This window comes from Osmerus eperlanus, chromosome 19, assembly GCF_963692335.1.
Source record: "Osmerus eperlanus chromosome 19, fOsmEpe2.1, whole genome shotgun sequence".
In the NCBI taxonomy this organism is placed as follows: domain Eukaryota; kingdom Metazoa; phylum Chordata; class Actinopteri; order Osmeriformes; family Osmeridae; genus Osmerus; species Osmerus eperlanus.
This window is the reverse complement of record NC_085036.1, coordinates 4,606,156-4,626,729: the sequence shown is the minus strand read 5'-3', so window position 1 is coordinate 4,626,729 and position 20,574 is coordinate 4,606,156. Positions and strand designations below refer to the sequence as shown.

The window sequence follows — 20,574 nt, the reverse complement described above, 5'->3', positions numbered from 1 at the left end:
GTACTGATATACCGTTGAAAGAAAATGAACATGTGCTGCTTCATCAATCATGGCACGCTACTTCTGGTTGCAAGAGGATATCACCAAGCAAGGAAAGTTCAAATTCTGCTGCTGCTGTTCCTGATATGAACTCCATCCATGCTATGCACCCATAGCCCCTTTCCTCTCTTCCCCCTCTTCCCTCTTTTCCCTCCTCTCGATGCTGAACTGTCTTCAGCAGGGCCAATATGGTCCTAATGAAAATCCACTGGCTGAGGTCCGGGAGTGGGGAATTGCTTACTGTAAGAGCCTGGGTCTCAATATCAGCTTCTGAGCTTTTTCTTGCAATAGATGAAAATAGAGCAATTTGATGCAAACACAGAATCTTCTGTAAATATCCATGTTCACCTAATTTAGCCACATGGACAGCCACTGTTGGTACCCAGTGACCTTTTTCTATTATTACCTATTCTATTATCCAGAGCAAAAGTGTTTCCATGTAGGTGTCATTCCTAATGATGGAATCATGATTGAATGAAGGCTGGAGTTTGTTGTATAGTTTTCTTGCTAGCATTGGGAGAGTCTTCATAGAATAGGAACACTATCCTTGGGCAGGCCTTACTATGAAAACATTGGGACCGGCTGTGGATATCTTCTCACAGTTTTGAAAGTAGTAACCATTAAACTGAGGCGTGAGATTAGAATACTTACTCAGTGAATTGCTAAATAGTGAGCTTAAAGTAGCTGAAAAATGGCAGTGTGTGGTGATGTGTTTATAAAGCTTTTAAGGCAAATATCATAGCAAGTAATGTTTTTTCCAATAAAGTATGTATTTAAAAAATATAGTTTTATTTAAATGTATTTATCTTTTATTTAAAATGAACACATAGACGTGATTGTGGTTAGGCCTGGAAAAGGCTATGTCTATTGTGACAAGGGGGCCTTGTCGGCCATAGGCCTGGCAGCCCGTTGGCCTCGTTACCGACGCAAAGCCTCAGCCCAGCCCTTTACTCCTGGGCTGGGGAAGAGAGCCTCAACGAGGCACACCTGTTGCTCATCTACCCCACTCCTGATGAGTACAAAAGGGGACAAAAAGGGGTGATAGATTGGTTGATGTGGACATGTTTTCTGCTACACAGACTCGCCGTAAGGAGAGAAGAACCCTAACGATTGAGCCAGGAGGGCCAGAGGCTAAGAGACTTGTCGACCGAAGAGACACGCCGACACAGCTTTTTCAGTTTCCTTATTACTGTATTTGTTTTACACCAAAAAGGTGCTATTAAACACCCTAGGGCTTACCTTCTCTCTCGCGAGTCTGTCTCGGTGCTTCACACTATACATTGGCTCAAGTGATGCTTATCTCAGACCCTCTCCACCAGAGGTTTTCTCAAGTTATGCTTTTCACTTGACAGCTTAGTACCTCTTCCTATGATGGATCACTTATGCAAACTGGTGCAGAACGTTTATCTTTAAATCCAAAGGCGCATAGGCCATGGCTTTCATTTCAGTTCCATTTGAAATGCTTTACCTCCTCCTCTTTATTATATTCGTACCTCCCCTTTTTCCACCCCATCTCTGGGGAATAGAACCCGATTTGTGAATTTAACAATAGGCTGGAGATCAAGGTGGAAGACTCCGTTTTACCTTTTTGTCTGTGGCAAACTTATCTCCACCTGTGACCTATAAAATAGATGTGAAGGCCAGCACTGCGGAGCTCCACCGAGTGCCGACAAAACAATTTCTTTTATGTAATGATCTATTCAGCTCTCCCCACTTAGATAACTAACTATTGCAAATGTCTTTGCTCCAGGCCCTGCTGGTTTGTGTGTGTCTTTGTGCGTGCCGGTGGTGGTGTGTGTGAATTTCTGTTCGTGTGTGAATGTGCGTTTTGGTGTGTGGGAAGACCCCTCCACTAGATACATAAGTTATTAACTGCCTTTATGAATTTGTAACTAGTCTTCAGTCATCAGTAGCATATCTGAAAAAGCATGGTCCTGAGGCAATGTTCTTAAAGTTAATGAGAGAAAATGTTCCATCCACCACTAGAGCTGTCGGCTGACAGAGCCACATCACTAGTGATCAGATACTGGATCTATTTGAAAAACTAAATATTAAATGGGAAGACAATGAATGTGATTAACAAGTCAGCGGGCTAAACAAAGATACAGAGAAGAAGAAAAAGTGTTCACAAAGAGACACAGACAGCCAAGAGATTACCAAGCTGTCTGTGTTGGCTGTCCATTTCCTCTTGGCACCCTTGCCCCAGGCTGGGTTAATGACAAACGCAGGGAGTTCTTATCCTCCCATCTTGTAACACAACCCAAGGTCACTGTTTAGTGTAGAGAAGTGCTGGAAAAGTAATTGGTCTTTACAAATAATAAAGATATTTTGCCAAAACCTTTTGTTGATTAAGGATGTGGTTAGACTGTTGTGTAACGGATGTAACTTAAGAATTGCATTGATATTTTGCTACGTTTACAAGACTAGCCATGAAGATGATTTTGACAGTATCTGCTAAGCAAATATTTACTCTAAAAAAGAGACATTCGTTACATCAAACTACCTTACGACACGATTTAGCTAAGTTCACACCTTCAGAACACTCCCACAACAGCATACTACCAACAGTAGTTTGTGACGGAGAAAGTAAATGCAGGCATGTATAAAGCCACAACTGTAAAAGGAACTTCAAAACAAACAGATGAACAAGTGAGAAAACAGAAAGAGTTAACGTTTCTCAAAGTCCCGTCAGGTGGAACAGATAGGTGGAGTTTGTCCACAACAAAAGCTGAACTATTACCTGTGCAGGCAGTTCTCTCCTTTGTTGCTCTGCTCTCACTCTCTGCCTTTCTCTGTGTCCTAAATATGATCATGCTAAAGTTCAATGCGCATAGGCAGGGACAATAGACAGGAGTGATTGTGAAATTCTCTAGGAGGGGTGTTATTAAGTAGTTTCACCTTACTCATTCCTTGTTTAGGGACAAGTAAACGAGTGAGTATGTTTTGTCAATTTTACATTCCAATTACAATATTGGTTTTACTTTTAAGAACTTTTCTGAGACCAAATAGTTCTTCCAAGTGTGTTAGTGGAGCTGGGTTAATTTATAACTGCAAAATGTGCTTATTAACTTTGAAAAGCAATAAGGAAAATAACAAGTTCTTGAGATTGTTCTGTTGCTGAAGTTGCTGTGTCATGTTTTGAGAGACAGATCTTGACCTTGTCTGTCCCCCATTTTGTTGTAAGAAGGAAAACTAGTTTTGTATGTTTACATTTGATGAATGTTTATAATTATGTTCTAATCACGGACAATTGTTATGATAACAGTGTATTGACCCAATGTGCGCTGTTTTTGTTGTTGTCTGCAATCCTGATAGGATAAGACAGAAGGTCCAATCACCAACCGACCAAATATGACTATCAAGAAGACAGAGGTTCTCCGAAGGATTGTGTCCAAAGACGGCCATAACAATGTGCGCATCGACAATGTGGAGGGCATGGTCAAACTTTATCTTCACGATATCTGGACCACAGTAGTAGATATGAAATGGCGCTATAAACTCACTCTTTTTGCCTCCACCTTCGTCATGACCTGGTTCATCTTTGGCGTCATCTTCTTCTTCATTGGCATGGGCAATGGCGATTTTAACACTGAGCTGCCCTCCAATCACACTCCTTGTGTCATGAACGTGGAGACTTTGACCGGTGCCTTTCTCTTCTCCCTGGAATCTCAGACCACCATTGGCTACGGCTTCCGCTACATTTCTGAAGAATGCCCGCTCGCCATCTTCACCCTGGTGGCACAGCTGGTCATCACTGGCCTGGCGGAGATCTTTGTGACGGGCGCCTTCCTGGCCAAGCTGGCACGGCCGAAGAAGCGGGCGGAAACCATAAAATTCAGCAAGTGGGCAGTGGTGTGCCGTCATGAGGGGAAGACATGTCTGATGGTGCGGGTGGCCAACATGAGGAAGAGCCTGCTGATTCAGTGCCAGCTAACAGGCAAACTACTGAGCCCCAACATTACCGAAGAGGGCGAGAAGACGTTGATACACCAGACCAGCGTGGACTTCTACATGGACTCCAGCGGAGACTGCCCCTTCCTCATCCTGCCGCTCACCTTCTATCACGTGTTGGATGAGAGCAGCCCTCTGAAGGGCCTGACCGCAGAGAACCTGAAAACACGCGATTTTGAGCTGCTGGTGACCCTCAACGCAACCATGGAGTCCACGGCCGCCACATGTCAGAGCCGCACCTCGTACATTCCTCAGGAGATTCTGTGGGGTTACGAGTTCAAGCCAGTGCTTTTCAGCACACCCGGTGGACGATATGTCGCCGACTTTAACTACTTTGACAAGGTGCAGGGGAGCACCGACCCTGCCATCATCACTTGCAACAAAACTGAGAAACTGAAGCTTGAAGAAGAGTATAAGAAAGTATAGAGAGGGGCACACTGGACTAAATTAGACTTCTGACTGTTATACAATAGCTAGTCTGTTCTCAATTAAATCTCAAAATGAATATGTGTATTTTTTTTGTTTTTGTGTTTCATCAGTTGTCGGTGTAAAATCTCTGAGTAAAAGAAGATATTCATCTGCAGAGTGAAAGTACAGTCTGGAAACCAAACAAAAGAAGAAGTTACTGTATTACAACAAATTATCGTTATATACCCTGTATGATTACAGGAAAATAGATGTATAGTAAAGAAATTGTAACAAATCATTTGGATAGTTGCACTTATTTTATTTTACTGTAAAAGGCAGATGGGTGTGGAATGAATCATGTTTGTAAGATAATGGATCTGATATGTTTTTTGTTTTTTTTAATAAACCACTGTCTCTAAAATGATATGTTTCATAATCTTTATGGACACAACCCACATACACAGCTTTGAAGTCACATGGCTCTCTTCCTCATCGTTGTTGTTGTGGCAACAATCGGCTGATGGGCCAGTGAGGATTATCTCACTGTTGGCACGCAGTTACTGTATCGGGTCTAAACAATGGCACCTGGCAACTTTTCTTGTCATGCAGGATAGAACACCACCTTCTCATCTGTGACCTTTCAAATATACATAAAAGGGACAGTATGTTGGTTGAAAATACTTTATTAGAAATGACACAGTAGAAAAATCTATCAAAGTATATCATTTTTATATTTCCTTTACATCATAAATCTCAGTATTTCAGTCCGGTTTAAATGCTTTTACAAGGTTTGTCAGCTTAAAGGTGTTCTACCCAACTGATCTGCCATATCTTGCCTGGCCAACACAATCAGTTGTATATAAGTATATATTGTTTATGTATGTAAACTGTATACAAAGCTTAATGCTGAAAGGCAAGAATGTTTTTGAATTTCTTATTGCCCACTTTGGTCCATTTCAATGGCTTTTTCATCTCTATTTCTAGAAAAAAACATTGTGTCTCTTTGGCTGTCTGAGATCAACTCGTAGTGTATAAATGCATAAGTTATATATTTATAATATAAAAAGAAATAAAACACTGACTTGAATACTTCAATCTAACAAACGCACAGCGTTCGCGACTCAGGAAAAAAAATAAAACATTTGCACTTTTTGTAAAATCTCTTCAGAATTGAGAGTTTCTGTGGTAAGGCACTGGTCAAAAAAACTCTCAATTCCCCCTAAAAGGGTTGAGGTCATACACAACTTCATACGAATCCTGCATATTCCAGTTTTTTTCTAGTCTTCAAATTTCCCAAATACAACACTGATGGAATGTTTTCAAGGCAAACTCTAAGAATAACAGTCAAGTAATATAGCTTCCCTTTACATCCAAGAATGCCATACTGTATGCATTATAATACTGATAAGACATGGCAGTTTATATATAAAGGAATAATAATATTTTCACATATTAAGTGTCTCTAGTCAGCCATTCATTCTGATATTCACTGTCATTCAGGTACTCGTTGCCCTCACGCCTTTGATCTCATATTGTCCTGTGAGTCCCAACCATAGAGATTAAACCTGTGTATACTGTATACTGTATAGTGCCATGGCCCAAAACATGGTCATGCAACATGCCCATCTTGCACTGATTTACCAAAGGTGGTTCCTGTACGTGCTTTGTTCACAGTTTTTCAACAGCTACCCGTCCTTTATCAATCTGTGCACGCAAAGTATCACAAACTATGATCCTTTTCTCACCTTCTCTCATCTCCCTTTATCATTACAGTCTTTGATATGTTTACTTCTTTAAATAAGGTGGTCTAATAGTTTAAACACATATGTAAAAGTAACTATTCATGCAGCTATTGTATGTTTTTATATATGTATCTCTATTTTAAAATAACTTGATTTTGTAATGTTGTCCACTTACAACTACTTTTTATGTCTACTTATCTTTACTAATCTTCCTTTCCCATACGTCCCATACTTCCTATAATGCCTCTGTTCGTTTAAGCATTCTATACCACTGATTTTGATCACCGACTTATATCGTTATTTATTTACATTCTCTCATCCCTTCTCTTATTCCTTTAAAAAACCTTAGTCTTCCTCTTCAGCTCATGTCCTAGTATTACAGCATTTACCCTACTTTCCATAATTCTTCTTTGTTGATCATTTCCCCTTTGATAAGGGCTGATTAAGCCCCATCTCTGCCTTGTTTTCATCCAGTTTATTTATTCAGGTTCACCATTAATGTGGCACCTGAATGACCTCCCTCTGGTACATCTAATAGTAGGTTCCCAGATGGGAGGGCATGTGTGCCGCTGGGTGCCTCGTGTTGGGGTAGATACCACCTGTGGGGGAGTTCCAGTAAGGGTTGGGGGTGGCAAAGAAGCTGGAAGAGGAGACTGGGAGTGCCTGAGGATGGGGTGTGACAAAGTTGACCTTCTGCTGGTGGGCGTGGTAGGTGCTTATGTAGGACAGGTCAGAAGGGTACTTGTACATGGAAGATTCCGGGGGGTGGGGCTGCAAAGCCTGGGCGATGCCGTGGAAGTCGAACTTGTATGCGTAGCGTTTGCCGTGCACCTTGGTCATGATGTTCTTGTCGTAGTAGTAGCGCAGCGCGCGGCTCAGCTTGTCGTAGTTCATGTTGGGCTTGCTCTTGCGCTCGCCCCAGCGCCTCGCCACCTCGTCTGGGTCGGTCATCTTGAACTCCCCGTTGGTGCCCTCCCAGGTGATGCAGCTGGAATTTGCGCTGTCCGACAGAAGCTCCAGCAGGAACTGCCACAGCTGGATCTGACCAGAGCCTGGAGGAGAGACAGGAAGTCTTAACAGTCAATACTATGGACTGAGACAGAATGCCAAATACTGAACCCATTTCCTAAATGTGATGTTAACCTTTTCATGTTCCTGTTAAATTTGCCTGAAAACGCCTAAACAGCATACCCAAAGTAAATTGGAAGCTGTTCTTGAACCATTTGGAGTACATGCATGTAAATGATCTCTTTTGAAAGCTGACACTCTGAAGTTATGTCCCCTGTTGTCAGGACCCCTGTCAGTCCTTCTAGTGTTGAGTAATAGAAGCTTGAACACAAGGAAAGTGAAAATTTCTATTTCCGCCTAGATTTTGTTTTGAAAACAGAGGCCTGAAGAGGCCTAGAGGTGGTAGGTATTATCTGGAAGACTAAATTGGACCACAGGTTGAAGCCTTACCCAATTCAAATCAAAAGTCAAACATAATACCACAATATATTCATATTTGACACATGTTTTTATAAGAGTACATCCAGGAATTTTCTAAAAGGGTCTTTTGGAGACTCCAAAATGACCCTTTGTAACCAAGGTCAAGGTCAAATAAAAAGGTATTATTTTTCATAATTGTTATCTCTGGCCCATCTCTGGTACTTAGAAATATCATATATAATAGCTAAATCCCTAATTAGTAATACTGAAACACAAAAACTGAAGCATGAACACATTGGAGTGCTTTATCTGATTCCAAGGATTGGCGCACAAAGAACACTGATTCTGTCAACCATATTGCGCAATCGACTGTTATTTTGAAGGCTCCACAGACGCATACAAATGAGGTATTGGCATTTTCAGCTAGCTGTCAGCTACAAGGCTAACGAGCTAATTTCAGAGCCAGTCGAAGCCAGTTCGAGAAATTTGTTTAGAACGAGTGTGGGGGGGGGGGGGCGGGGGGGGGGCAGGACGCACAGACCTAGTTGGCTTTAGAGGGCTGTCAACGGGGCATGGAAGCTCCTATTGGGTCGAACAAGGTGTCAATCAAAAGGGGAGGGTTCAACGGACATTTTGAGACCTTCATTTTGTAAATACTCCGTTGATAAATCGGAGAAAATAACACTTTTATGTGAACAAGTTGTTTCTTCCGTCGGCTAACTTGCATAATGAAACAAAGGATAATGGCTATTCATGAACGTAAAACATTGTATTTGGACGAATTACTTTACATGGTTAGATACTTTGAACCCTTGGGACTTACGCAGATCAAGTTTTGATGGCATGATTTGCACACCTGGACCTATTTGAACAACTTAGGGTGAGTACAACTTTTTTCTTTGGCATTGTTGAAGGAATGTTCACCGGAAAAAGACGTTGACTTTGCTTGCTATTGCGACTTGATCTTGAATTGGTTTATTTCAATGGAAGCACAAGAATCGTAGCTTTCCAACGATGTATAACATGTGTAGCGTCTAAAAAATATATTTTTTAGAATTTAGTGCGTCGTAACTGAGGAAGGGGGAGGCAGCATTTTTGTCTCGCGGGCGAAACAGGAGCGTAAACAGGTTAATATCCACAATATATTTGTACATTTGTACAATTTATATGCACAAGGCCGGATTAACCATTAGGGCAACTGGGCACTTGCCCAGGGGCACATGACATCTAAGGGGCCCTGGACAATGTCAACTAAAATGTTATATCACTTTATGAACGCAGTCCTAACTTTCCTTAATGTGAGTACTTTAGTGCAACTCGTTCGATCAAAATATTATGTTAAATCACGTCAAAAACAGTGTTTGTGTAGTCTAGTAGCCAGTGCCGCAACTCCCATAACGCGCACTACGCGCTGTGCGTAGGGCACCAACTCCTGAGGGGGCACCAAAAATTAGCCAACTGAAAAAATCATCATAGTTATAATACTTATAATGCCGATATTATTTTAGTATAGAAATATTAGGCACGTATATTACAAAACAGGCAGAACAAGAGATATAGCCTATTTAAATGCTCAAAAAAAGTTACGATGGTGCCCCCCCCCCAAAAAAAAAAACAAACAAATACACACTCAACTTCCCAAGCTCGCTGTGGGTGCCCTTCCCTATCTCAGTGGCCTGAAGAACTTTGACAGCAGGCTAGGTCAACTTTTCTAAAATTGGATTAAAAAGATAACAGGAGTCAGGGGAAGAAAAAAAGAAAGAAAGAGACTGCGAGATGGTGCTCGTGCATCACTTTCAGGTAAGTCCATGTTTAATCATTGTTAAACACGGAAAATGTGCTGCTAATTTAATGGTTAGCCTATGCATAAACCTCAAACTAGCTGACGTTATTGCTAATGGCCGGGTTTCCCAGATTCGTTAAGAAGCTCTTAGCGTTAAGAGCTTCTTAACGAATCTGGGAAACCCGGCCAATGTTAGCACACCCAAATATGTTTTAACTTAGGTGCAAGCTAAATTGAGATGTTACTGTTAAACATTATCTATGCATTTTACAAGTAACTGACGCCAGCTAGCTGTTACTTTACATTCTATGATGCTTTTATATTCGATTTATCAAATAGTTTTAAAATGAGTAAGGTGGAGAGCTTCTTGGCTAAACCAGGCTAGGAAACGCAAGGTAGCTACGTAGGGCTGAAAAATTAAGAGACAAAGACATCACCTTCTCTAGACAAGATTTTACCAATTGAAAAACGGCTTGTAAAAAGTTTGTTTTACATAAAGCTCAAAAAACTCAAAGAAAGGCCCCAAAAATTCGCTCGCGCGCCTTCGCATTACTTTTAGAAATCGTAACTAGCATCACATCAAACACAGGAGGGGGGGGGGGGCTTGAGCCTTGTTGCCCAGGGCACAGAAAATTGTTAATCTGGCCCTGTATATGCATAAATATCAAATATGTTTCTACATGTGACATCCTAGAGATAGACAGTCAAAAGAGTGAGATAACAAAATCTGGAATTAATTGTTTATATTAATTGATGAGAACATTGATTTGGAGTTCCCCTTTAGCAATTTTTGACTGCCTTTGACTGTCAACACATCAACTCACCTGGGTTAGCCAGCCTGCTACTTGTCGGTCCCAGAATCTGATAGGGATCTGAGAGATGGAAAAGCATGCATTACAAAATAAGGAAGGTTTTCCTCAACTTCTTCAACAGCCCTTTGTTTTTTTTTTTGGATCATTTTTTTTTACAAAAAAAGCATCTTACCAAGCTGTGGCCTCTGTTCCTCTGTTTTGGTCACAATGGCAGGGGATGGCTGGGAACCTTGAAGGATAAAGTTCCCAATATATTAACAGTGTTTCCTTGAGGGCAAGTTTCCATGTGTATAGAGCACTGAAATTCCTTCTTATCTTGGGGTATACAATTTCCTGTTCGTTGATTCCTCCCTCAAGGTTTTGTTTACATTCAAGTGTGTCGGTTTTTCAGAACCTCACTAATGCACCCACTTTTTTGCATATGGAAACATTTCCTTCACAGTTAATTGCATATATATACATTATAGAATATATATTGCAGTATATATGCTATAACTATTGATGTTTAAATGAATATCTAAATACAAACCTTTGGTAGAAGGCACAGCTTGTGGAGGCCATCCAGACCTTCTGGCTGCTTCGTATGACAAGTCTGTAAAGTTACAAACACAGTTCATGTTCATTCATGATGACTTGCAACCTGTTGCCTGCCTTGCAGTTACCCACCATGCCCCCTAGAGGGCTGTATAAAAACACAGAGGGAGGAGAGCAACTGTGGTTTACCACATTGGTCTGAGGCAAGGGTGCTGGATTGCCAAAGACCTCCCACTCTACACGCAACTTCAACACAGAAAACTGACAACAGGAGCTTTATTTTAATGTGGAGTCTGAAGTTGAGATTCAAACAAGAGATGGTATCTCTAGATCACTTGTAGACATATATAGACAATTATGTACAAGTGCACAAAACGTATATTCCTAGATATATATCCATATTTACACTTAATATATATGATATGTTTAAATAAGTAACAAAACACCATATTTGTCCTGTATTTTTCATTTTGTTTAACCTGAATATCATAATCTGCCCCTATAGGTCTACTACAAGTATATGTGTAATTGTAACAGTGTGTAACGTTAGTTTGAAAGACCCACCTGCCCTGACAGGCACTCTGGGGGAGTCAGTGGGATAAACTGGAGCGTTGGGGAAGATGAAACTCGCCCCTCCTACCGAGAGTGAATGACGGTGTTATTAATGAATCATTTCAATTATGATGAAACTTTCATGACACATCTCATGATACACTGCTCCAATGCTGACATTTTAATTGTATGGGCGAATAGTATATCCGCGGGGTTGGGGCTAACATTACATAATATCACAATGTGAGGTGCACAGGCAATTACAGCATTATGGATCAATGTTATACTGAAGCGCATGCATTTATCTCTGTCTCTAAAGGCCACTCTGTGGTCCCATCACACCAGCGTACACTGTGGATGCCACCTCCCGCTAGTGTGTCATCAAATATGGATACACATCACAAAAGACAACAGACCCAGGGAGAGTCGTAAAGGCTCACACTAATTATGTAGCATAGCAACAACTTTGATCACAAAGTTGTTTTCAACAGAAAAGCAGTATGCTGCATGTATACAGTATGAAGAATGAACTGTATAGATGGCCAGTATGTGTCCTACAGTGGATGCCACGGTAAGGCTTGTGGTGGCGGAGGCCAAGCCAGATGTAGGGAAGGAGTGGAGGAGGAGGAGAAGGTGGAGGAAGGGGGGGTCTCCTTACCTGTGTTGCGAGCATGCATTAACCGCGGCGAGTTTTGTAAGGCTTTGTCAACATCATCGGAAGTCAAGTGAGGAAGTGGAGCTGAGAAATAAAACATTCTTTTTTTTGAAAAAAGAAGAGACCAACTCCCCCCAAATAAATAAATAAAAACATCCTTTGATGTGTGGAAAGAGGAGCGACGGGCATTATGAGTGGGAACGGCTCTTACTGTGAGAACTGTGAGAGGGATGCACTATGGAGAAGCTGTCCTGAAAGCATCAATGTCAAACAGGCTAGCAACAAGGAAACTGACTGGAATAGCGAGTGGATGAGAAGTGAGATAAGGGAAAGAGAGGAATATGGCATCGGAGACAAAAGATGAATGAAAGATTTTTTTTTAAAGCTAAAATATGTAGTGATGGGAAGAGAGGGGGGTTGCTAGAGAGAGAGAAAGAAAGAGAGAAAGAAAAAAGAGAGAAAGAGAGGGAGAAACTTTTGTGTGAGTGTGGCACACGGCGCCAGACTGGGAGGAACAGACAATTGCACAGAAGGCCAGCCAAAATAAATAGTTAGTCACTCGTGCCCACATAAGTCAGTGAGAATCCATTGCTTTTCACAATTTTTCCTCCTCCAGGATGAATTCAGCAAACGTGTGTACATATCAGGAGAAGAAGCAGGAGCTGCTGCCAAGAACAAAGGAGAAGAGAGGAAGGGACGGGGTGAAAGGAAAGCTTGTAAGGGCATTCTTCCCTTTACCCCTCATCCCTGGTGTCTTTTCCATTTGAGAGGAGCTTAAAGCCAAAGAAAGTCCTTTCCTTCTCAGGCTGTGATTTGTTTTTATGTTTTTTACGCATTTTTTTTTTTTTGTGCATCTCTGTTAACTCCTGTAAAATCACTTATGGTTTCTAATATGTATTTTAACCCTTGTGTTATCTTCGGGTCATTCTGACCCATCAGTCATTGTGACCCACCGTCGTATTGCGACAAATTTACCGCATACAAAACAAAGTGAAGCATTTTCTTTTAACCGTTGGGCTGTCTCAGACCCCCCACATTGCAAAGGTTAAAAGAAAATTATTTTAATTTGTTTTTGTATTGGGTAAAATTGGGTAAACACAACGATGGTTCGTTATGAACCTTTGGGTCATGTGACCCGAAGGCAGCACAAGGGTTAAACAACAAAATGTCACCATTTAAGTGTCCTAGTAAATATACAGGCAATTCATTTTATTGCAATTCACAGTACTGATCATATCAGATGTAAATATAGTGACAGAAGAGAATTCAGAAGACAATTTTACTCCACAGTACATCTGCCTATAGTCCAGTTAATGGCTGTCTGTCCGTCTGGTTTTCTGGTTCTAAGTTTGCCTGTCTCCCTGTTGAACTGCCTCCCTGTCTCCCTGTTGACCTGCCTGAAGACCTACCTCCCTGCCTGTCTGTCTCTGTGCATGCCTGCTTGCTGCTTCTCTTTCTTTCTCTGCCTGCCAGCAATACCCATCACTCACCTCTCCAGCACATCTGGAGTGGCGTGATCGCTACTAAAACCAACATTGATATAAAACAAACATGAGGAGTCATTATAGGGGGAGAAAGGGTTTGTTGGAGGCCTCGTCTCAGTGAGAGCAAGTGGATCTTGGACTCCTCTGTATTGGAAGACAATACAAAGAATATATCAGAGATGATCAAAATCCTCTCCAAAATCTGGTCTGACAGCCATTTTCTGATTATAAACAGATAAGTGTTTCTATACCCATCTGCCAATATGTGATGTGATTCTTAGGTGTCCACCATTAGCGTGATTAGTGTTTTGACATAAACTTGAGCCTGATCTGATCCTCTATGCAGCATGAGTGTGTGTTTGTGCAAAGAGCTACATAGGATTGGCCAAGGAGAGCAAGCAAGAAGCATAGAGTTGTACAGCCAAAGCAGCAGGCAGGCAGTTAAGAAACCCTGTGTATTGGCCTCGGTCAAAGCCAGCACCTAATTCAAATACTATTCTTCAGCACACAATTGAAGGTAAAATATTTGAATATCACCAGCTTTTTTGTTCATTTAAAAATAATATATATTAAAAAATATAAAATAATAACTAGTCACAGCCTTCTAGTATGCCCTTGTGCCCCCTTCCTCCTCAAATACCCATAATTCCACAGGCCAGTGGAGGTTGAGGTGGAGGCACAGGTAAGGAGAGGAAGAGCAGGGAGGGGACAGAGAGTGGACGGAGAGGACAGGCGGGAGGTGGGGGGAGGGGGGCGGGAGTGGAGGGACTCACTCTCTCTGAGGTAGTGCAGGTGGGATAGCAGGATGTCTGCGTTGTAGCTGAGCGTAAGCCTCTGGAAGTCCTCCTTGCTCATCTTGCAGAGCTCCTTGCCATCCACGTTGTGAAAGAGAGCCGTGTCCACATCCAGCAGGCCGTACTCCTTCACAGCCCACTCAAGCCACTGGCGCACGTGCTCCGTGGACCACAGAGTAGGGTCTGGAGGGGGGGGGGGAGGTATGTGAATGTGTGTCTTCGAATAATGTCAGGAATGCCCCCAATCTCGCTATATTGGAGGCGAATGATGGTAAAGACTAAAGGGAAGGTTAATAGTCAAAAGGCACGCTCAGAAACTTGTCAAAGGTGGTCATTATCACCCCTACAGAAATGTGTGGGCAGGATTCTCTGACTTGGCTGAAATGGTGTTCTGAGTGCATTACTTTAATATCTCCCTAAGATCAGACAATTGCTGTCTCACCAAGTCTCCCACACATAAGAACCCACAAGATTGCCCCTCCCCCCTCACCTCGCTCACACACTTACTGTAACAACCTTAGCAGGATCCAAATATGGCTGACGATCACAAAAACAAACCACAATCGTCTTCCCCCTCCCCTCGTCTTCCCCAAAACCCCCTGCCATATTTAGCAGCAGCAGTGTGTGACTGTTGTAACTGGAGCTGTTTTTTGCAGGGGCTGGAGGAGACTACAAGCCCCTGGTGATTCCCCATGGCTGATGGCATCTGGCCAGGCACAACTGGAGCACTTTCACAGGCTAAGAGACTTGAGGGTACCGCTAACTGGGAGAGATGTTTGGCTACACGGGGGCACGAGCGAGGGATAGCAGGGATAGTGCAGAAGGTGGACCACTGCTGTTCCATGTGTCCTCAGATCATGATGCAATATCAGAGGACTTAACCGGCCAAACAATGTTCTAGATGTTGCTTTAGGTAGTGATTGTGTCTTAATGCGGACAGGATTTAGAAAGGAAAGAAACAATAAAGGGCTAGGATCAGACCAGAAATATGCTTCAACGATGCTCTTGTTGATAAGAGTTTGATAAGGTGAAGTTCATTTTGATAAGAAAAAAACTGAGCAAGTAGACCATGTTCAATATGTTTCCCTCATTCCAATTTCTTCTCACATTTTGAGGCAGGGGGATTTTATTTATTTGGTGAAACAAGAGTCCCAGACGGTACTGTAACTTTGGGACAGTATGTAGGGTGGGTTGTATAAGGGTGACTTTAAAAGCAGGACATTCATCAGTGAGACAGGGAATAAGTGATCCCGCACGTTATGGAAAAGCCATCCTTATATGTGGGCAGCTGGGCAGATATGCGACTACATGCCAAATCACTAAAGTGAAATACCACTCTCCCTGAAAACTAACATATCAGGAATGTCTTGTGCATTTCCCGTACGTCGAGCAAAGATACAATTTGACGGCGACCTCCCATTCCATTCTGTGGAGCAGCATGCGTCTATTGTCCTTCCCTAAGTGAACAGCAAAAACAGGATGTTCTTAACATGCCTCGTCATTGTCCTTGTCAGCTTCAGTTGAATAGGAAGTTGCGCTACGTCAGAGAAACAGCAGCTGAAGCCCAGTGTCGTTGAGAGTGGACACTGTAAATATGCTACATAGTCGATGCTACCAGTCACTGTGGGAAAATTCCCCCCAAAAAATAGGTGACTACTCAGCATTATTTTTCCATCTTGAGGTGGAGTCAAGGATCAAGATGGGACAAAAATGATTCTACTCAGTATCAACCTCAATAATAATGTATAATACTGTAAGTATATAAGTCTTGTAATAATAAAAACAATATATTAAACTGTAATACAAACTATTCAAATCTATTTACGTGGGTAAACAATGAGAGAACAAGGCTTTCTTATTGGCTGACTAACTTAGGCCGCCATTGTTTTCTTCCCAAATAAGGCGCCAGAATGTAGGTGTGTTCATCTAAACGGGAACTGATAAGAATACCTTTCTCCCTTTGGCAGACAAATTCTTTCTCCCCCCTGCTCCTTCTCTCCTAGGAAATTGTCTAGACTAGGAACAGCTCACTCGGCAACTAACGCTGGGGCCTTCTGTTCTGCAGATTAGAGGAAGTCGTCCCTCCTCTTGACATATGAGAGTGGAGAAACACTCTTCTTATCAGAATGCGACTCACATACTGGACCGAACTAGACGAGGCTACAACAGAGTAGAATAGACCAAAATGTCTTGCCTATTAGGGAGGGAGGGTATATTACACTTGTATTGTACCTGTATTACACATCTTGTCACATCTAAATTACTGCAAAACTCTGTAACGATGCTTTCCCTTCGTGACATGGTTGCTGTAAGTGTAGTGTTACCTGCGGGAACAATGACCCTATGCTCGTTGGTGGTCATGTTTGGAGGAGCAATGTGTTTGTCCTCCATGTAGCTGCCGTAGCTCACAGGGGTTGTGCTCTCTGCCCCACCTCCTCCACTGGCCAGCTTTACCACCTTCCCCCCTCCGCAGCTGTCCGGAGAGGTCCTGTCACACACATACACAAACACACATTCAAACAGTGTTAGAATCAATCTATAGGTCAATTATATATCTTAGTGATGCAACGAAACAAGTTCAATAGATCACAATGAGATCATCAGTTCATTAAACACTACAAAAATATACACTTTGGAGAGTTCTGCAACAGATAACTTTGAGTTGGTTTGCAGAATTCAATGATAGGCTGACCCACGGTCACAGGCTGGGTTTGAATTACTAATTAAGACTTGGACAAAAACAGGTAAAAACAACAGGTCGGGGGGTTCGGAAAATGTATAAATTGTTACCTGTAATGTTGATAGTGTCTTTTGTTCTGGTACAGCATTGTGTTTGAGCGTAAATTATGATCTGCTGTTGTGTGTGTGGGTCTGACTTGCTGCCAGTTTTGCTTTACGATACTTTGTTGGTGACCCCTGACTACAACAGTTGTTGTGTGGTACGTGCCCCATTAGCTTGTGGAATGGATTGGATTTATTATCACCAACAGACTGCAGACAATACGTTAAACCAGCAAGATACTGTAGGGATTGGAAGACTTCAGTTCACTGAAGCACGCCCCTGCGCTGTACGAGGTATCCTTTACACCCTGGAGAAAAAGTTGACCCCCCCCGATTGTCATTGTAAAAATTGCACCTTGGTCACAGGGGCCTTTCAGAAAAACATGCTTCATTACATCCCTGGTTGGAAGGTAAACCTCTCAACATGGACTTATCACCTGAAAGGCCGACCCCAATAATCTCTCCAATCCTAGCATGTGTCTCCAGTCTCCAGTTGCTTAGACCATGTAATCAGAATTCTGAGCCCCCTCTCACCAAAGCCCCCGAAACAAAGTCGTCTCGGATTGTTCTTCTCTTATCATCCAGACCTCTCATTATTTAGTATATCCCAGCTGCGGCTGAAACCACTGCCCCGCTGCTTTACTCAAGCCACATAGAAAGTGCAGATTTTTGCCAAAATCAAAAGGAGGAAGTGGAGGACCTGTAAGCCCCCAGGCTCCTGTTTGGATGGCTAGAACTTCCCTGAGGGTTGCAGTCACCAGATGGGATGGATTACAGCTGGAATGTCACATGAATTCATATCAACCTGCCGCAGCCATTATAAGAACAATTTAGAGACTGTTTAATGTGATCAAAGTTTGTCATGTGTCAACCAACTGTTGGCCTCAACCGGCCCTACATAGAGAGAGGCATTACCATGGTTACAAGCTGGACAGCCATGTGACTTGAGGACAAGCTTCAGACTTCAAAAATATACTTAAAAGAAATGTTATTCTTGGGCCATTTTGATTATTAAAAATGTTGTTTGTGTTTGAATAGTACACTTGAGGTAATGAGGGACAACAAAGACCCAAAGCTGGGCAATAATAACAAAATGTTAGTGGTCGCCTTGTTTTCTACAGCAGAATTTAGAAAACCAGCAGGATATGGTTTCCAGATTGGAATGTTAAAATGAAACCTTGATACCTTATTTGTTGGAAAGAAATTATCACATTGCTACAGTATGGACTACCTTGTTTTTTCAACTTGGCTGAAATGGGAACTCCCAAAGGGTGTCTCCCTTACACGTCTGTAACTGTTAGCAACTGGGCCTCAGAAACAGCGGACACCCATCACTGGGGATCAGGTTGTCAAAATAAACCTAATCACCTGAAAGCCAACCTGAGGAAATGTTTGGTTGTTCAAAATTGACTTTTTGCTGAATGTTGAGCAGTGACATTCTCTCTCCTTATCAAATGAGACTTATGTGATTAACGATTCCATCCGTAATCAATTAGGGTATTAGAACAGTGTGTTAAGGTTGAGTTAAGGGTCAGAGATGACATACATGTTAAAAATCCCACGGAATGCTCCAACGTTTGACAATTTGAGCTAGAATTGAAGTGCAATCAAACTATTGTGCATGAGAGTAAAGTTTCAAGCTATTGCAAAAGAAACCTTGATGCCAAACTAGGCCAAAACATGAAATATGTACAGGAAGAAGAAGGTTGTACTCTTTATTACTTTTAAGTTAAGCCCCATCACTTATCTTTTGGCCATATTGAAAACCAACCTTTTTCAGGTTAAAATGAATATAAAAATGATATAAAATTACTGGAGGTCACGGCCCGATGAAGCCAACAGGACCACATCATCCGCAAAAAGCAGCGACCCGATCCTGAGGTCACCAAACCGGACCCCCTCAACGCCCTGGCTGCGCCTAGTAATTCTGTCCATATAAGTTATGAACAGAATCGGTGACAAAGGGCAGCCCTGGCGGAGTCCAACCCTCACCGGGAACAAGTTTGACTTACTACCGGCAATGCGGACCAAACTCTGGCACCGGTCGTACAGGGACCGAACAGCCCCGATCAGGGAGTCCGGTACCCCGTACTCCCGGAGCACCCCCCACATGAGCCCCCGAGGGACACGGTCGAACGCCTTTTCCAAATCCACAAAGCATGTGTACACTGGTTGGGCGAACTCCCATGCACCCTCCAGAACCCGAGGGTATAGAGCTGGTCCACAGTTCCACGGCCAGGACGAAAACCACATTGCTCCTCCTGAATCCGAGGTTCGACAATCCGACGGACCCTCCTCTCCAGTACCCCTGAATAGACTTTCCCAGGGAGGCTGAGGAGTGTGATCCCCCTCCAGCTCTCACTGGAGCGGTTTGCAACCGAATGCGAAGCGGCTGGGATGGGAATCAGCACCTCCAAATCTGAGGCCATGGTTATCGACCGGAAAAAGGTGGAGTGCAATCTCCGGGTCACGGAGGAGATCTTGTCCCAAGCGTAGGAGTTCAAGTATCTCGGGGTCTTGTTCATGAGTGAGGGAAGGATGGAGCGCGAGATCGACAGGCGGATCGGTGCGGCGTCCGCAGTGATGCGGGCTCTGCATCGGTCCGTCGTGGTGAAGAAGGAGCTGAGTCGAAAGGCGAAGCTCTCTATTTACCAGTCGGTCTACGTTCCTACCCTCACCTATGGTCACGAAATGTGGGTAGTGACCGAAAGAACAAGATCGCGAATACAAGCGGCCGAAATGAGTTTTCTCCGCAGGGTGTCCGGGATCTCCCTTAGAGATAGGGTGAGAAGCTCGGTCATCCGGGAGGGGCTCAGAGTAGAACCGCTGCTCCTCCGCGTCGAGAGGGGCCAGTTGAGGTGGCTCGGGCATCTGATAAGGATGCATCCTGGACGCCTCCCTGGTGAGGTGTTCTGGGCACGTCCCACTGGGAAGAGGCCCCGGGGAAGACCCAGGACACACTGGAGGGACTATGTCTCTCGACTGGCCTGGGAACGCCTCGGGGTCCCCCAGGAAGAGCTGGTGGAAGTGGCCGGGGAGAGGAAAGTCTGGGCCTCCCTGCTTAGGTTGCTGCCCCCGCGACCTGACCCCCGGACAAGCGGAAGATGATGGATGGATATAAAATTACTTAACGTGCCAGTACTATTGAACAATTTATAAATGAAATATGTTTTATCTCAAGGGTTTGGTTTTATATATTTCCCAAATGGAGAGGGAAAGGACCAGAATGTCTTTCTGTGGTCAATCTATGCTTGATTGAGGTTAACAGTTTGGGCAGAAGATCATACTGTTGCAGCTTTCCAAGCACTAATTTCAAAGTATCTGTTATACGTTTGAGTGTGGAAACTAGCCATGTTGCCATATGTTCCTTTTGAAAAACATATCACAAGTCTGTGGATGTTATCTATTATTTGAGTTCACACTCAAAGGAGCATGTGATGCAAAATTTTTGTTAATACCTAACCGCCAACAAACATTGCACTGTTACACTGACAGTGTTGTTTGGTATGGAAACATTAGACTTGTGTGTTTTAGAGTGTTTTCCTTCGGATGTCAAAGTCTGTGTGAAAACATCTCAGAAGAAAAGTAGTGTGTGTGTGTTTACAGCTGTG

The 20,574-nt window shown here is 42.9% G+C and overlaps 2 protein-coding genes across 6 annotated transcripts in view; one reads left to right on the top strand and one right to left on the bottom strand.

Annotated features, from left to right (window-relative positions):
• The first annotated feature begins 3,334 nt into the window (after window positions 1-3,334).
• Window positions 3,335-4,820, top strand: kcnj15 (potassium inwardly rectifying channel subfamily J member 15). Its single transcript, XM_062485091.1, has one exon. It carries the CDS (start codon window positions 3,391-3,393, stop codon window positions 4,414-4,416), a length of 1,026 nt encoding a protein of 341 aa, XP_062341075.1. The 5' UTR covers window positions 3,335-3,390; the 3' UTR covers window positions 4,417-4,820.
• A 245-nt stretch (window positions 4,821-5,065) lies between these two features.
• The window catches only part of erg (ETS transcription factor ERG), a 95,151-nt gene continuing 79,642 nt past the window's right edge, over window positions 5,066-20,574 (bottom strand). For 4 of the 5 annotated variants that reach the window (XM_062485071.1, XM_062485075.1, XM_062485072.1 and 1 more), the window contains 8 exons: window positions 16,507-16,670; window positions 14,162-14,365; window positions 11,908-11,988; window positions 11,262-11,333; window positions 10,693-10,755; window positions 10,336-10,392; window positions 10,176-10,223; window positions 5,066-7,192 (listed from right to left, as the gene is read on the bottom strand). In XM_062485071.1, coding sequence (XP_062341055.1) covers window positions 6,672-7,192; window positions 10,176-10,223; window positions 10,336-10,392; window positions 10,693-10,755; window positions 11,262-11,333; window positions 11,908-11,988; window positions 14,162-14,365; window positions 16,507-16,670 — 1,210 coding nt within the window. In that variant the 3' untranslated portion in view covers window positions 5,066-6,671. The remainder of the gene's footprint in view (window positions 7,193-10,175; window positions 10,224-10,335; window positions 10,393-10,692; window positions 10,756-11,261; window positions 11,334-11,907; window positions 11,989-14,161; window positions 14,366-16,506; window positions 16,671-20,574) is intronic. The other variant, XM_062485074.1, reaches the window with a different exon arrangement.